The 16,289-nt window shown below is 44.3% G+C and overlaps 1 protein-coding gene across 3 annotated transcripts in view; it reads right to left on the bottom strand.

Annotated features, from left to right (window-relative positions):
* The window catches only part of CDYL (chromodomain Y like), a 250,499-nt gene that overhangs the window by 174,242 nt on the left and 59,968 nt on the right, over positions 1-16,289 (bottom strand). The window contains exon 1 of one of the 3 annotated variants that reach the window (XM_045067029.1): positions 10,790-11,226. The exons of the other annotated variants lie outside the window; for them this stretch is intronic. Within the exon in view, the coding sequence (XP_044922964.1) occupies positions 10,790-10,813 (24 nt within the window). The 5' untranslated portion in view covers positions 10,814-11,226. Of the gene's footprint in view, positions 1-10,789; positions 11,227-16,289 lie in introns of those variants that run through there. 3 annotated transcript variants of the gene reach the window in all.

The following is a 16,289-nucleotide window of genomic DNA, read 5'->3' as shown; positions in this document are numbered from 1 at the left end:
AAGAGTTAGAGAGGTGGCTAACCCCCACCTCGGGTGTCCGAGGTGAGATGGGCAGAGGATTTCCCTCTGGACTGCACACGTGAAAAGCTAAATAAGAAAAAGTGAGCAGCCAGACTACTACTTGCCGGGCCAGAGCTTTACCAAGGCGATAAGCAAGTACAGAGGCTGGAGTTAAGAGTCAAAACAAATGAAGGCTCAACCCAAAGGGGACACGGCAGAGGGATGAAAACCATGTTGAAGGCACCAGAGCTGGAAATGAGGACACGAACATTCAGAAAGAAAGAGGAGATGAAAGACAGGAAGTTTACTAAGGGGGTACCAGCCTAGCCCCTGGGCAGGGAGGAGTTCTTCAGCCAGAGAGGCCCCCATTCCAACAGGGACCCCACAAATGCTCTTATGACTGATCCCAAGGAACAGCACAATCGTCATTTTAAGCAGAGAATCAGCAGATAGACTCGAGGTAAAAGCATCGAGTGCCTCTGTTCAGGACAATAAGCAATAAGACGACTTGAGGTGGGAAATGAGTATCTTTAAACCTCAGTGGTAAGAATTACTGAAATGAGATTAAAAAAAATTTTTTTTTGATAACTCAAGTATTCTCATTTACAGGTCACCAAATCAGCTAACAATTCTTTGACCTGGCGTCATCACAGAAGACAGACAGTAAGCCCCTGCTCCTCACTGATGCCCAAGCCCAGTGGGAGATGGAGAATGTCTGAAGACACTAACTCACCTTCCCAAAACACCAACCTGACCCGGGGCTTTATGGAGAAGTATGTACCAGCAAATACATTTAAAGACATTTAATTTCAAACCAAAACATCTTCTATGGCATATGCTGTTAACTTCACAAAGATTTAAGTAAAATGAGAATTCAAAACCAGGCCAGGACTGCAGCAGGCCATTCATCCCCCAACTTCCACCTCCTGCTCTTCAGGAGGCTACGTGATCTCTTGCTTCTGCTGTTAGGAATACTTGGGTGGAATCTTTGGAAAATACACCATAAAGTGAATTTTGTCAGTTATGTGCCAAAACCTGTTCAAAAAAATCATTTTTGACAGCTCTTTTCAAGATATGGCTTTCTTTTCATAAGCATGCCTTTCACATGCTCTGTGGGGCTAAGGAGCCCCTACCTTCCATGACCCAGAGGTGCCATCACTAGCTCATCTCAAGAGCAATTTTATTAATGTCAACCCACATGCCTTTGATAGCTCTCTTTCCCTTACCATGTAGCTGTTCCTAACATTAGAAGGAAGCCAGTGAAGTGCAGGCATATCATGCCCCAAATAAAGGAAAACAGTCTCGAAGAGAAACCGAGAGCTGTCCAATGTATATGGGGTGTGACCCCATTCTACAAGCCAAGAAGACTTTTTATTTGGTCCAGGTTCTCACATATTCTAAAGAGCTGAGACACCCAAATTAGTTACATGTTAAAATAGGAAATGCTTCTGTATGCAACTCTGTGATGCCCTAAAATCCTAAACATACTACTGATGAAAAATGGGTACATTTTAACCACAGATATTCATTATCTCCAATCAACATCACTGGACTCTATCAACGAACACTAGGAAAATACCAACCTCTTAAAAACTTCACATTGCAGAACCCATTATAAATGAAAATAAGACAAAAAGCAAAGGCATTCCCTAAATATATTGTGGTTAACTTCTCTGACTGGAGGGTATTTTTAGACATCCCCCCAACACTCTTCACCAACAGCTATGACAAACATACTATGACAAACATTTCAAATGCTCTTTATAGGAATACAATCTTCCTCCAAATTATTTTAGAAATAATTTTCCTCCAAAACACCATGTAGGGTTTTTTTCAAACAAGATACCTAAATGCACAATTCACACACATATGGTATAATTTCCAACAACATAACTCCAGTCACTGTAATATTCGTATTTCAACTAAAAGTTGGCCATTTTTGCCTGCTCACCACATTCAAATCCTCAGATTAAGCACTGCAACAAACCAAAAAAATACCCAACCATTCCAGGGGGAAAAAAAGATATACATGGTATTATTTAATACCTAGAGAAAGTAATACTTCAAGTGCAAATTAGTAATCAATAGTGCAAAAGAAACAGTGAAGTATTCACAGAGTTTGGAGGGGATGATTCCTACTAATTGTGAATTCTAATGAGGTCCCAAATTAGGACTGACACTGAAGCTAACAAGCTGGGTGATCCATCTATTGGGAAAATGGCAGCACAAAGGTAGAAATGGATGGACTATGCAGGTGTGGACAAAGTAAGCCAACAATTATGGCTTTAGTAGCCCAGATTACATGAACAGGCCAAACTCAGGTAAAGAAAAGCTTGAGAAAATATGCTTAAACATCAAGGCTGACAGAAAAAAATGCTGAACATTCTGGCTTAGAAGCCTTAGTTTTATAACTATTATACCATTTTCCAGATCAGTTCCATAGTATAAATCTAGTTTATACTATATTTCCATTTTCAATATCTTTAGGTAACTTCTCAGGTGTTGGCTCTAACCTTCTATCCCCATTTATGACACCACAAATTCAAAATCAGTAAGTTTTCTTCCAATACTGACAAAAAAGCAAAGAAGTTTATGAAAAGGGCATTCTTACTAGAAAATAACGAGATCTTCAATAAAGTGTATTTCTTAATGCTTTACTGAGCTTGCAAGCAGCTAGGAAAGTATCTAAATGCCCCCATAACTCTCCAAAACAACCATAAAGAATGATTCAATCATAAAAGTAAAGAAAGACAACAAGCTACAGTTTTGGGGTGGAGGGAACCCCATAAAATGTAGAAAAAAATGTAACTGTTGAGATTAAAAACTCAATGGGTGGGTTACATAGCAAATTGGGCACGTTCATCAGTGAATTAGAAGTCAGATCCAAGGAAAAACCCAGAATACAAACAAAACTAAAATGAGAAGATGGAAATGAGAGGATTCTTACCCTTCGATAGGGAGGAGAAAATGAGAATACCTTATAAATAATTACTTGGTGAAATTCTCGAAGTGTATAAAAGAATAGCAGTATTTTATGACAAAATGGACCAACTTTGAGAACAAGGCAAGACTGACAAAAGAAGCACATTTATAAACCTTATTAATAGAAAGTCTCAACAGAGATATACCATAATAAAACTAGAGAACACCAAAGTCAAAGAGAGGATCCCAAAAGCAACCAGAGACAGAAGACAGATCTCCTGTAGAATTACTACACCTAAGCTGACAACAACCTCTTCCACCATAATGGGAAAGCCAGAACACAATAGATTAAGTATCTTCAAATGCTTGAAGAAATTAACCAATTAACTGGTTTCACTTGAAAAATTCTATTTTCCTAAAATGAAGGCAGAGACATGTCCATACAATGGGAGGGAAAAAAAAAAAAAATTTCCACCAATAGCCCTTCACTAAAGAACTCTCTAAAAGGTATACCCAAGAAAGGAATTCCAGAAGGAAGTTCTGAAGATCAAAGAAACTGGTCAAGATATGGGTAAATCTAAACAAATATTTTCTGTATACAATAATAATGTCCTATTGTATAAGGTTTTTTCCCACAGACAATAAACAACACTGGAAAATAACAGCATATAAGTAAGTTTGGGGAAGCTGGATCAGAATTAAAGGATTCTGAAGTCCTTATACTGTCAGAAATGAAACTAAAATATTGCTTAACTTTCTTTGTAACTGAAATACAGTTGACATACAATGTGACATTAGTTTCAGGCATACAACATAGTGACTGGGCAAGTGTATTTATTATACTATGCTCACCCCAAGTGCAGCTACCATCTGTCACCATATAATCCCATTACAATACCACTGACTATATTCTCTATGCTGTATCTTTCAGCCCTGTGACTCATTCATTCCATAACTTGAAGCCTGTTAACCTCCCATTCCCCTTTGGATTGACCTTGGACTTCATGCATGTATAATTTCGAGAAGAGCCACTTAAAGAAATAGTGTACAACTTTCAAATCCAATCAGTGTAGTTTTAATACGATTCTTCTGTGGACTCTGGCTGAAGTCAAGCTGAGTTTGGCAAAAATAACGTCATAGTAATCAACGAAGGGCAGTGAAAGTCAAGTCTTAGCTCAAAGATCTCAAGAACAATTTTAATACTTGTTTTGGGTCACAGATCCCTTTGAGGAACAGATGAAAGCTACTGATCCTCTCCCTCAGAAAAACTCTTATACAGACTTGTACAAATTTTCATACAAATGGGAAAGACTTTTCCCAGACTCCCCACAGAACACAGATCCCCCAAAGCCTTGCACAGCTTAAAAGGCTAAAGAGAATTAAGTTTGTGTGGGAAACAGTAAACTTAGAAGTTCTCCTATCCAAGAGTTGAAACCACATATGCAAAGGAGGAACTAAGTGTAAAAGGAACAGCACAGGGCATAATTTCTGGGGGAGAGGGGGTTTCTGGAGGGAAAGGGTCACGAATGGAGAGTCATTCCTATAATTCATGCTTTCATTAAGGTGTAATTCAACAACTGTGCAACAATTGCAATATTTGAACTTTGGGAAATAATGATCAGCAAAAAAATTCCCAGTTTTTTTTTTTAAGATTTTATTTGTTTGATAGAGATCAGTAGGCAGAGAGGCAGGCAGAAAGAGATGGAGAAGCAGTCTCCTTGCTTGCGGAGCAGAGAGCCCGATGCGGGGCTTGATCCCAGGACCCTGAGATCATGACCTGAGCTGAAGGCAGAGGCTTTAACCCAAGGAGCCACCCAGGTGCCCCCCAAATTCCTAGTTTTTGTTTTTCTTAAGATTTTATTTATTTATTTGACAGAGAGAAATCACAAGCAGATGGAGAGGCAGGCAGAGAGAGAGGAAGGGAAGCAGGCTCTCTGCTCAGTCCCGACGCGGGACTCAATCCCAGGACCCTGAGATCATGACCCGAGCCGAAGGCAGTGGCTTAACCCACTGAGCCACCCAGGCGCCCACCAAATTCCTAGTTTTAAAGAGTGTAAGCGTCAATCTTACAACCTGATGGACAAGTATGTCATACAATGAAGACACAAAATAGACATGAAAGCATCCTTAGCTAGCTACCTTGAGTTTTTAATACTCCCTTCCTGGAATGACTCCGTTAACAGCCAGCAACAAAGAGCCTGCAAAAAGGACTAGTCTGGGGGCGCCTGGGTGGCTCAGTGGATTAAGCCGCTGCCTTCGGCTCAGGTCATGATCTCAGGGTCCTGGGATCGAGTCCCACATTGGGCTCTCTGCTCAGCAGGGAGCCTGCTTCCCTCTCCCTCTCTCTCTCTGGCTGCCTCTCTGTCTACTTGTGATTTCTCTCCGTCAAATAAATAAATCTTTAAAAAAAAAAAAAAAAAAAAAGGACTAGTCTGGTCCACCTGGAGTTCTTCTGCAAAGGCAGATCCTAACCCCTCCCCACCTCAACATGGAGTGTAGCCTCAGTGTCAGAAAACAAAGACCACTGCAATCCAAAGGCTCCTACATCCACTTGCATTCCATAAAGAAGCTTTTTGGAAACATAGATTCTGGTCTTCCATTCAAACATTGAAAACTACACTCTCACAGTTTGGGCCCAAGAATCTGTATTTTAAAAGGACCCCAGATGATGCCGTTGCACCCAGAAACACAGCGCTTACTCACAAAAATTGGACTCATATTGGCTTTGTGCATCACAGATATTCAAAACTGTGAATCAGAATACTGCAAATAAAGTATTTCCTATACATCATGAAAATATCTTTGATGATTAAAAATCATTAGCATGGAGAAAAATTTAATGATTTTTAGATATTATAGAAAGACAAACATTCTAGTATGCAGGAATAGGATGTCTCCATGCTATTGTTTAGGCAAATAAATAATATTCTCAGCAATTCACATTCAAGATATTAATTTTCAAAATACAAATTTGACTTTACTGCCAGAAGTCAAACAACTCTCTTTTCTTTTTTTTATGTTGGTCAATATTTCCAGAGCCATGACACATACAACAGATGCGGGTTTATCTTGACCAACATCCATGGAAAGTCTCTTGATCTCTGTGAATTTCATTGCAATTACACAAGAAGATTTAATTTATAACTGTGCTTTTGGTCAATATACACAAGTTTTGTGTGGTACATAGAAGACAGAGCAATGATATCCCAAAGCAATAAGACAAATTCAAAAGACTTACCTTTCCCCCAAATCCTGATTATCCTTCCAAACTAACCAATATTAAGACTTTTTTTTATAAGCCAGATACAATTTCATGCTTTAAAACTTACTTCCATTTTTGGTAGACAGGAATATGCATGTGTTAGATAATTTCCCAGAAGGCCGCGACTAGATCACTGAGATTTTACTAAAATTTAAATTAGCTATTATAATAGTTCTCAAGGGAAAAACCCCACATCCATCGAGAAAAAAAGAATTATTAAGATATACATATGAGGAGAATGTATCTCCATTCTACTAAAGTGTGCATTCCTTATTCAGTCCCACATGAATGAAGTCTTATGGTGGTAACCTGACCAGAAGATAACGTCCTCCTGATCTACCATGTTCTTTGGTGATATAATCAATTTACTTGATACTTTGAAACCCCAAATATCAAACGAAAACAGGTTTGGTTTGAGGGTTTGAGAGTTGGGTAGGTTTTTTTCTTTCTTTAATTAATAATGGAAAAAGATGTGATGATGGGTGGCTCAGTCAGTTAAGCATCTGCCTTTAGATCAGGTCATGATTTCAAGGTCCTGGGATAGAGTCCCACATCGGGCTCTCTGCTCAGTGGACAGTTGCCTCTCCCTCTGCTTCTCCTCCCTGCTTGTGCGCACACAATCTCTCTCAAATAAATAAATAAAATCTTAAAAAAAAAAAACCAGAATGGAAGAATATAAAGATGTTTCCCAAAATAATATAATCATTTAACACTTGGGTATAGTACTTTATCAACTGGAAACTCCTTTTACATGCTAAGGTCATATAAGCTTCATATCTTACTGAAGAGGAAGTTCAGGAAAGAGAATCTCTGAAGACACATAGCTATTTCCTTCATTATACAGCAGAAAAGAGTGGAACCCAGTCCAGAGCTGGGATTGGAGCTGGAAGGACTTTAATTATTTCACACTCCACTTCCATATGCCTCAACCTTAGTTCCTGAGTAGCTGGTCATCTAAAGCAGAGGTAAGGAAACAAAATCCAGCCCGTGGATTTTGTGGAACCCACGGGCTAAGAATGATTTTTACATTTTTTAAGTGATTGGAGGGGACAAGGAACAACAGGATTTTATGACGTGAAAATTACATAAAATTCATATTTTACTGTCCATAACAGTCTTATTGGAAAATGGCACTCATTCGTTTAGGCACTATCTATGGTTACTTTTGCCTCACAACAGCAGAGCTGAGTAGTCACAACAAAGACTGCATGGTCTGCAGGGTCTAAAATATGAACTGCCTGGTCCTTCCCATAAAGTCTGGACCCCCGATCTACAGGACACTTATCTTTTTTTGAAAGTTATGAAGTACTCAGCAGAAGTAAAAAATCTGTCTTTCCTAACCCTAGCAGCTAGAGATACAGGGAGTAAATCCATTCTGTCTTCAACAGATGCTCTTCCAATTTTATAAGGCGGATGCTCCACCCTATCTTGTTCCCTTATTTTTTATTCACAAAGTTACAATAACCACTTTAAATATTTGGAGTGCCTGGGTGGCTCAGTGGGTTAAAGCCTTTGCCTTCAGCTCAGGTCATGATCCCAGCATCCTGGGATCAAGCCCCTCATTGGGCTCTCTGCTCGGCCGGGAGCCTGCTTCCCTTCCTCTCTCTCTGCCTGCCTCTCTGCCTATCTGTCAAGTAAATTAAAAAAAAATTACTGAGGACCTATTACCACATAGTAGGCACCATGCTAAGTGCTGGAGATATCATTTCTTTTAAATTTTTTTTAAAATTTTTATTGACATGTAATTATTATTAGCCCTAGGGGTACAGGTCTGTGAATCGCCAGATTTACACACTTCACAGCACTCACCATAGCACATACCCTCTCCAATGTCCATAACCCAACCACCCTCTCCCTCCCCCCACGCCCAGCAACCCTCAGTTTGTTTTGTGAGATTTGGAAATCTCATTTCTTTTAGGTGACAAAATAGAGGCTTAGCAATCAGATAATTCACCCAGGTTCACACAGCTACAGCAAACCTGTGCTCTTACCATACCAGGTTATATCAAGAAGCAAGACTTTGAACTTCCTCCTTTGTCAATACATCCCTACAGAATTATAGAGTTTGAGGCCAAAAATGAAACTTCTGTTCTGATTTACGTAGAACCAAACAAAACAAAGCAACTAATGTCCATAACCTTATTACTTAGGTACCTTAATGTCCTCCCAAATCTTGTCAAATAGCCTGTTAGGCTATAGTGTTTATTTACGATTGCATATCATTTCAGCCTCACAAGTAATATTGTCTCAATTAAAACAATATAATTTTCTCTATTCTTAGAAACACAACCAGGCCTCAGGGAGACATGTTAGATCAGTTAAAATATGACAATAACCACCACTTACGATGGGAATTGTGGGGTATGAGTTACATTTTTTTTTTCATCTAAACTTCACTATTCTGTGAGGTAAGCATTGATCCCAATTTTGCAGATGAGGAAACTGAACTTTCAAGGTAATTTTCCCAAAGTCACAGGGTTGGAATTCAACAACTAGGTTTTCTGACTCCAAATGCAGGCTCTCAACCACTACGCAGAACTTTCAATCATAATATAGTCATAGAGTCAGCGTTGCCTACATGTAAAGACTAAATTAGAGAACTTATCCTGAAGGATACTATCACATTATTTACTATCATTTCAACTATACTTCTCTAATTTATTTCAAAACTAACACAAAACCCAAAATTAGTAGAAGGTCAATCGTGACAGAATAGCATTTCTTTGTGATGTACTTAGTTCTTCCCCAATAAATGTCGAGGACATGAACCATCCTCATACTTTTTGCCTCCCTAGGGAATCACCCTAGAGTAGACATTTGATGAACATGCTGAATGACCACTAATTTTGAACATGTGACTTATACATGAAATTCTGCCAGGAAGTAGTGACTGGAAAACCTAAACCTAAATCTAAACCAAATCTAAAAGAAGAAAAAAGAAAGAACTAAATTTAGTTCATAAAGCACTGGCAGTAAACCTACTGTCTTCAGGAACACTTTTAGACACATAAGATACAACTTATGTATAAGGTGCTACCCTCACCCAAACACTAATGGAATGACCTAAGTGAGCATGTATTTATAACCACAAAAATTAACAGAGTGAAGAGTCAAACCTAAACTAGCAAAGAATAATCTAATGCAGAAACCAAAATCCCTCATCTGTATTTTCCCAACTGTTTATCAGCCTAAAAGACCTGCATTTATCTTAGGCTTTGCTTCTGGACCTTTCTCAGGCACATCACCTTCCCTCCTAGAAGGGAAACTTCTTGAAGACAAAATCTGTTTCCCATTTACATATCCAAAATACCCAAGATAGTGTCTTAAATAAACTTGGGTGCAGCTAATGGGTGAAATGGCTGAAAAGAATAGAACGTTTTCAGTGCCAGCCAAGGTACACTGACCACATACAATGCAAGGGTAGGCAACAATTTTACCATTATTCTTACAAAAGCCAGCCTCCTCCCTAGAATCTCTGCAAACACTTGCTTTTAAAAAGCAACAAAAAGTTGCTAGAAGGCTATCACTGTCGAAAAGAGAGTGCCATTCTATGCCAATTGCAATAATGACACCTCAGAGGGTTCACCTGGTACTTACCAGGGGCTGACAAGGGCCATGGGGCTCTACTGGTTACAGACGCTTACTTAAGCCCCTAAACACCCAGGTCCCTAAACGCATCAAAAAGGTGAATCCAGAGAGTATCCCGAAGTTTAAGTTTCTTCCGAAGATTGTATTTATAAATATACATATATATAAACATATATAAACAGAAAATCATGTATCCAAAAGAACCGAAAGCCTTCCAAGCTTCTGTACTCCCAAGGAAGTCTACTTTGAAATACGTCAAGAAGTTACACCGAGGCATACAAAAATATGTCTAAAGATCCAAACAGAGAACTCCAAAACTCGAAGTTGAAGCTGGCAAACCCATCGTTCGTAACTTATAGCTCTGATTGTGCCCTTTCTTACTTGCAACGCTGCGGCGCAAATGAATGACGGTGTATCAGCGTTAAATTTAAATTTCCTGGCTCTGGCCACAATGCTAACCTAATTAAAGCATGTGGTCAACGTTTAGCATTTTCGGTGCGTTATTTTGCATCGCTTTGACTAGGGACAGAGTCCAGACAGTTGCACTCTTCCTCTCAGCCCCGGACTCCCCAAACCGGAGGTAAAACCCTCTCCAAAATGCTTTATTAAATGGACAGGAAAAACACCCCCGCACCGCCTACAGACCCCGCCAAGCGGTAACAGGGGCTTCACACCCATTGCCCTCGCCAAGAACACTTTGAGCTCAGTCTGAGCAAGTCACTGGTGTCAGCGCTACTTCCCCACGACCGGAGCCCCCCCAGGCGCCCGACAACTCCGGGGAGCACCCCCCCCCCACCGCCCGCCGGGCCCCTCGGAGCAGCGTGGCTCCGGCTCCCCTCGCACACATTTCCCGTCCAGCAAACTGCGGCCGCGGAGGGGGAGGGGGCGAGGCGGGCGCCCGCGGAGGAGCCGGGCCGTCGGGCTGGACGCCGCCGGGCCGGGGCCGGGGCCGGGGAAGGGCGGCGCGGGGCGGCGGGCGGGGGCGGCCCGAGGGTCCGGGAGGGGGAGGGGAGGTACCTCGTACAGCTCCTCGGAAGCCATGGTGGGCGGCGGAGTTGCGGGCGGGCGGGAGGGGCAGGGTCGGGGCGAGGCGCCGCCGCCGCCGGGCGGCCGACACTTTGTTTCAGTTGGGTCCCTGCGTGGCCTGCGCTTCCTGCTCCCGCTCCCGCTCCCGGCGCCAGGAGCTCAGCACGGACGAGCCTCTCACACTCACTGCCAGTGCGGGCCGGCGGCGGCGGCGGCGGGGTTGTGCGCAGGAGCAGCTGCGCAACGCGCCCTCCGCGCCCCGCGCTCACTCCCCGGCGGGCCGGCTCGGGCTCGGGCTCATCGCGCCCCGCCGCGGGGCCGGGCCGGGCTGGGGCGGGCGCGGCGGCGGTGCACGGCAGCGCGGCTGGCTCCGTGGCTCCCCCTCTCCGGTGTAGTGCAAAAAGCTTCCTACTTGCGACCAAAAAACCTGCCCCGGCTACTGAGCATGCCCAGTGCGGCCGCCCGGGCCCGGCGGAGCCGCGCTCCCGCGCTCCGGGTTTTCGGACCGCCCGCGCGGGAGGGGCGGGGAGGCAGGCGGGGCGGGGCGGCCGAGGGGAGCAGTGGGCTCCGCTCCGGGCCGAGGCGGGCGGGCGGCCGCCGAGAGCTAGCCGGCAGGAAGGGGAGGAGCCAGGGGAGGTGGGCGGGGCAGAGGCGAGGCATGGGCGGGGCCACGGGAGCGGTGGGCGGAGCCCCGACTTAAGCAAGTCCCCTCCCGGGGGTCGGACCCGGCGGCCGCGCTGCCAGTCTGCCCGCGTGGACGTGGGTGCCGGGATCCGGGACGGGCGGGACTGGGGGTCGCCTCGAAGGTCGAGGCGGACGGCGGCGGTGCCCACTGGGGCAGGGACTGGCGGGCTCGAAGTTGGGCAGGGGGCCGTGGGAGCGAGCTGCCCGCGTCGAAGCCCACCGCCCCGACGGCAGCGGCCGAGCTGCCAAATGCGCGGCCTCCCTCAGGGGGATCGATGAACTCCCGCCTCCGTGCGTGCCCGCCGAGGACGCCCGTCCCGGGCCAGGCCAGCCCGCAGAGGGCGGGCAGCGTGGCCAGGTGGAACCCCCCCTCCCCGCCCTAACACGTGCCCGCCTCCCCCGCGGCAGCCGCCAAGACCCGGAGCCCGAACGACCCGCCCCGCCGGGTGGCCCGGAGCGCTCGGGGCAGGCTCGCTGGGCTGCAGGCCGGGGGTGGGAGCCGGGGGCGGGAGCCCGCCGCAGTCGAGGGCGGCGCGAGGGCGCGGCTGCCTCCACTCTGCCCGCAGCTTCCCCCACGCCAGGCCTCCCTGTTCCTCTTGGAGCGTCCGAGGAGCTGGGAGGAGGGGCCAGAATCTGGGCTCCGGGAGATCTGGGTTCTAATGGAACGAAGCTGTCAGTGGTGGTTCTCCTTGGGGCGGGGGGCGGGAGGGAGAACGATGTGGACAACTAAAAAGACAGGCCCTCGGGTCAGAACAGCGAAGGGCTGGCCCTTCCTCCACTTAGTAGGGGAGATGGGCAAGTGGGGACTGTCCGCATGGCTAGCTCCCGGGGCACACCTGCCACGCGACCGGTCGTTTCCCTGTCGTGCGGAATGAGGAAGGGGCTTCCTGGCCTGACTCCCTCAAAGAGCCGGCAACACCAAACCGTCCTCCCGAACTTCTCCACGGGACACTACAGGGACACCGTTTCACATTCTTTCCTCCCTACACCTGGAAGCCACCTCCAGAGCCTACATTTTCACCAAAGGGTCCTCTGCGGACACTGCGTTCCTGGTGCTCTATCTAGCGCTGGTTCCTAACCGACCTTCCACTCACCGCGCTCCTCCCACCACTTTTCTAAATTAAAGCCCAATTCGATTGGGCCCGAAACATACAGTTTAACAACCACCGGGCTTTTCACAGACTCCGCTGAGTTTCCTGCCTTCCCCACTCCCGGGAACTAGCACAGCGCTTGCCCTTAAGTCACTTGAAGTCGAGTCACCCTTCTCTTCTCGCCAGAGCCTCTACCAGCAATTCCGTGGGCCCCGAACGCTCCCTTCAACCTAAAACTCCAGCTCCGACGTCACCTCAAAACATAGCCTTCTGACCTCCAGGGCAAAAAATCAGTTACTCCCTCTCCAGGGGCTCCTGAAGCCCTCAGGCGTGCCCCCCCCCCCCGCGCACTAGTGTTCTAACTGTTTTGTCCTCTCTTCTCTCCCACCCCAATATCTAGACTATGACCTTCTCCCAAATCTCATCTGAAAATTTTACTCTCCAACCCTGGCACCATTCTCTACATACAAAATAAGTTTTTACTCAATGAGTTGGAATTCCAGTGTTCACAATAAAGTCTGACACCCACACATCCAATTTCCATTATCAAATGCTTTGATAACAGAATCACAAAATTAATGGCCCACCTCCTCTACTTAGTAAGGAGCTCTCAAACTCTGACCCTTTCCCTGACGGCCCAAATTCTCTCTCTCTCTCTCTTCCAAATATTTGCTCCTCTTCCTCTCCTTAACATTTCCATTATTTGCTGCATTCAAGTATTGTCTCTCTGGCCACACAAATTCATTAATGAAAGTCGTAAGCTCCCTGAAGGCAAGGACTAGGACTTCATGTGTAATCTGTGATGTCTCAAAGCAATTAGCTCACCTACCTACCGCCAAGTGTCCAGATACTTGGAGGAGATGGTTAAAAATCACACAAGTGTAAGAAAATATAAATAAAAAAGGGATCCTCGATACAAAAGGAACAGATGCATCTCACATATAAGCCCATATGCAATGGTATGATACAAATATAAACATCCGAATTTCTCAGGGCCACCACCCTAATTACTGCCACCACCAGAACCAAGTTTGTTAAGCATTCACAAGTTGCTCCGGCTAAAGTCTCCGATACTACAACTGTTACCCAGGCAAAGGGAAGAAGTCCACACAACCATACACAGATATGGAGCTAGTACATTTAGCATATACATACAACCCTAGTGCTAAGGGGACCCGTCAAAGTGGAGAAATAGAGGGGGAGGGGAATTACAGATTTTAAAAAGGTAACTCCAAAAAGCCACTTTACAGGGACCTTTAATCCCGGTGACCTGGATTATTTATGCTGTTACGATTAGTCATCAATATTAAAAGAATAACCACTGGGTAGAGATCGTCTCCATAACTAAGCGAGAGTAAGCCATTCTCCAAAACTCAGCTCCAGCCACCTCTCTCCGCCAACGATTATAGTTGCTTTCCATCGTAATTAATAACATTGGCAAAGGGAACCAGTAGTAAGATATCCAAACCAGTGACTGAGAACTTGAGCAAGTTTTCAACTGTCCACTTTGCTCCTTCTCATCTGCCCTCCACACAAAACACCCACCACTTTACTGAATACTATTTCCTTATGTATATATTTTGCCTCAATTAGTTTAAATTGTCTTACTTTTAGGCAAATTTTGCTTTCTTCTATCGCTTTTTTCAAATAATCAACATTTATCAGTGCTCATAACAGAAGTAAATACGTCCAAGATCATATAATGGCTTTGCATTTATACCACCCTTTATGAAATAGTGAAATCTTACAGTAGTTACCATGACCACGTGTGTGGGTGCTGTGAAAGTACTTTCTCAGTGAATTGAGAATAAAAGTGAAATCACATCCCTAAAACACATCAAAGAAGATATCTGCATTGTACCAAAAATACATGCAGCACAATAGTATGTACTAGTACAATATATAAATCTTAAGGATGATAGATGTGGTCAACAACTGAGATGACGTACACAATGTGATTAAAAATACACATCTACCAGCAATAAGCTTCAGCTCTTACCTGACTCGAGCCAGTGGTGGAGACCAACACAAGCCAGTTTACTCCTTTTCCAAATTTATCTGAACAATTTGTAATAGACTATCAGAGCCATTCAACCGAAGACTCTTCACCTCCAGAGTCGAAGCCATTTTCCATCTCAGCTCAACAATGACTAATCTCAAATTAGAGGGTCTCCTCCTTTCCCATTCAACCAGCCAACCAGTCACTTCTTCCATTCTCCTAAGGATCTGCATTTCATCTACATTTGAATTCCAAGGTTCCCAAGATGGGGTGGGGGAAGGGGCTGGAAAGACAAAAGAAGCCCATATCTAGCAGTTACTACTCTCAGCCAAAGGTTAGGTTGGTGGACGTGAAAAGCTGCTGAGCTGCTTTGCACCCCAAAAGCATAATCTATCTTGGCTACCTCTTCTCAAACCCCAAATTTAACTGCGGTTTTTATGAAGAAGTGACCTATGTTTTTTGTGCACCCTGAAGACAAAGAGAAATTAAATACCCTTCTTATTATAGAACATTCAGTCGACAAAACATGGAGAAATTCCAATCTCAATCATCTACTCAAAAGAAAGAAATTTCAAGCCTAAGAAGCAAAAGAGAGAAACATGGAGAACGGTCATAAAATGAATTCAGATGCTAGGATCTTTACTGATCTTGGAGCCAACCAGTTCTTCCTTCCCCTGAAACTTAGATTGGATAGCAGCGCCCTTTTTCTTTTCTGGACAATCAATAATCTCTGATTCCTGGTTTTAGCTCCTGCTTCCTCCCTTGGCCAAAGAGCCCAAAGTCCCCATTTCAAATGGTAGCTGCTCCCTCCCGCATCAGTCTGGGTCCCAGGTATTACTCTCTTTGGTATGTAATCCAGCTGCCATACTGCTGTTTCCTGGCCCAATGCCACCATTTCTTTAAAATCTGCCCTAGCGATATCAATCTCAAGACTTCTTCACATTTGATTCTATCAATTTCCTTTTAGGCTGAGGTTCCACCATTGCCCAAACCTCATCAATTCACAGTTAAGTGTTATTTTCTTTCTCAACTAGATTTAGGGTTTAATTGCTGTGCCTTTTTTTTTTTTTTAAGATTTTATTTATTTGAGATTTTATTTATTTATTTGGGGAGGAGAGAGAAAGAGCACAAGCGAGGTGGAGGGGCAGAGGGAGAAGGAGAAGCAGGCTCCCGCTGAGCCAGGGAGCCTAAGGAGGGGCTTGATCCCAGTATTATGGGATCATGACCAGAGCCAAATGCAGATGCTTACCCAACAGAGCCACCCAGGCACCCCATTGCTGTTTCTTTTTCTATTTAGCTAATGATGATTCTGCCAAAAGAATCTTGTAGTATGTATTTGTTGCACCTTTTTTTGATTGAAGCAATCAAGATTGAGAAAGTTTTCATTTATTACATTATACATTACCCCACCCTCTGGAAAAAGAAAATAACCAAAAGTCATAGAGACGAAACAACCTTGAGGTACTAGCATGACATTCTGGTTGACTTTTTACCACAGCAGTGACTAATTCATTTTGGGTTCTTCAAAAAAGCATCAAGTATAAATGTCCCTTGAATGATTTTGATGGATAATTATGTTTGTCACTCAAGTGAGACCATCCCAGTAAACTCATTACCTTCTGGCCTTTTCTAGAGAGAGACATTATCAGTAAGAGAGAGCTGGAGGAGCTGAGTGTAGACATTCTAGCTCAAGGAAAATAGAAACAACCAGGCCCAT

This window comes from Mustela putorius, unplaced genomic scaffold (assembly GCF_011764305.1).
Source record: "Mustela putorius furo isolate JIRA1106 unplaced genomic scaffold, ASM1176430v1.1 tig00003870_pilon_pilon_pilon, whole genome shotgun sequence".
In the NCBI taxonomy this organism is placed as follows: domain Eukaryota; kingdom Metazoa; phylum Chordata; class Mammalia; order Carnivora; family Mustelidae; genus Mustela; species Mustela putorius.
The sequence above is the reverse complement of the archived record's forward strand: the minus strand, read 5'-3'. Positions and strand labels throughout refer to the sequence as shown.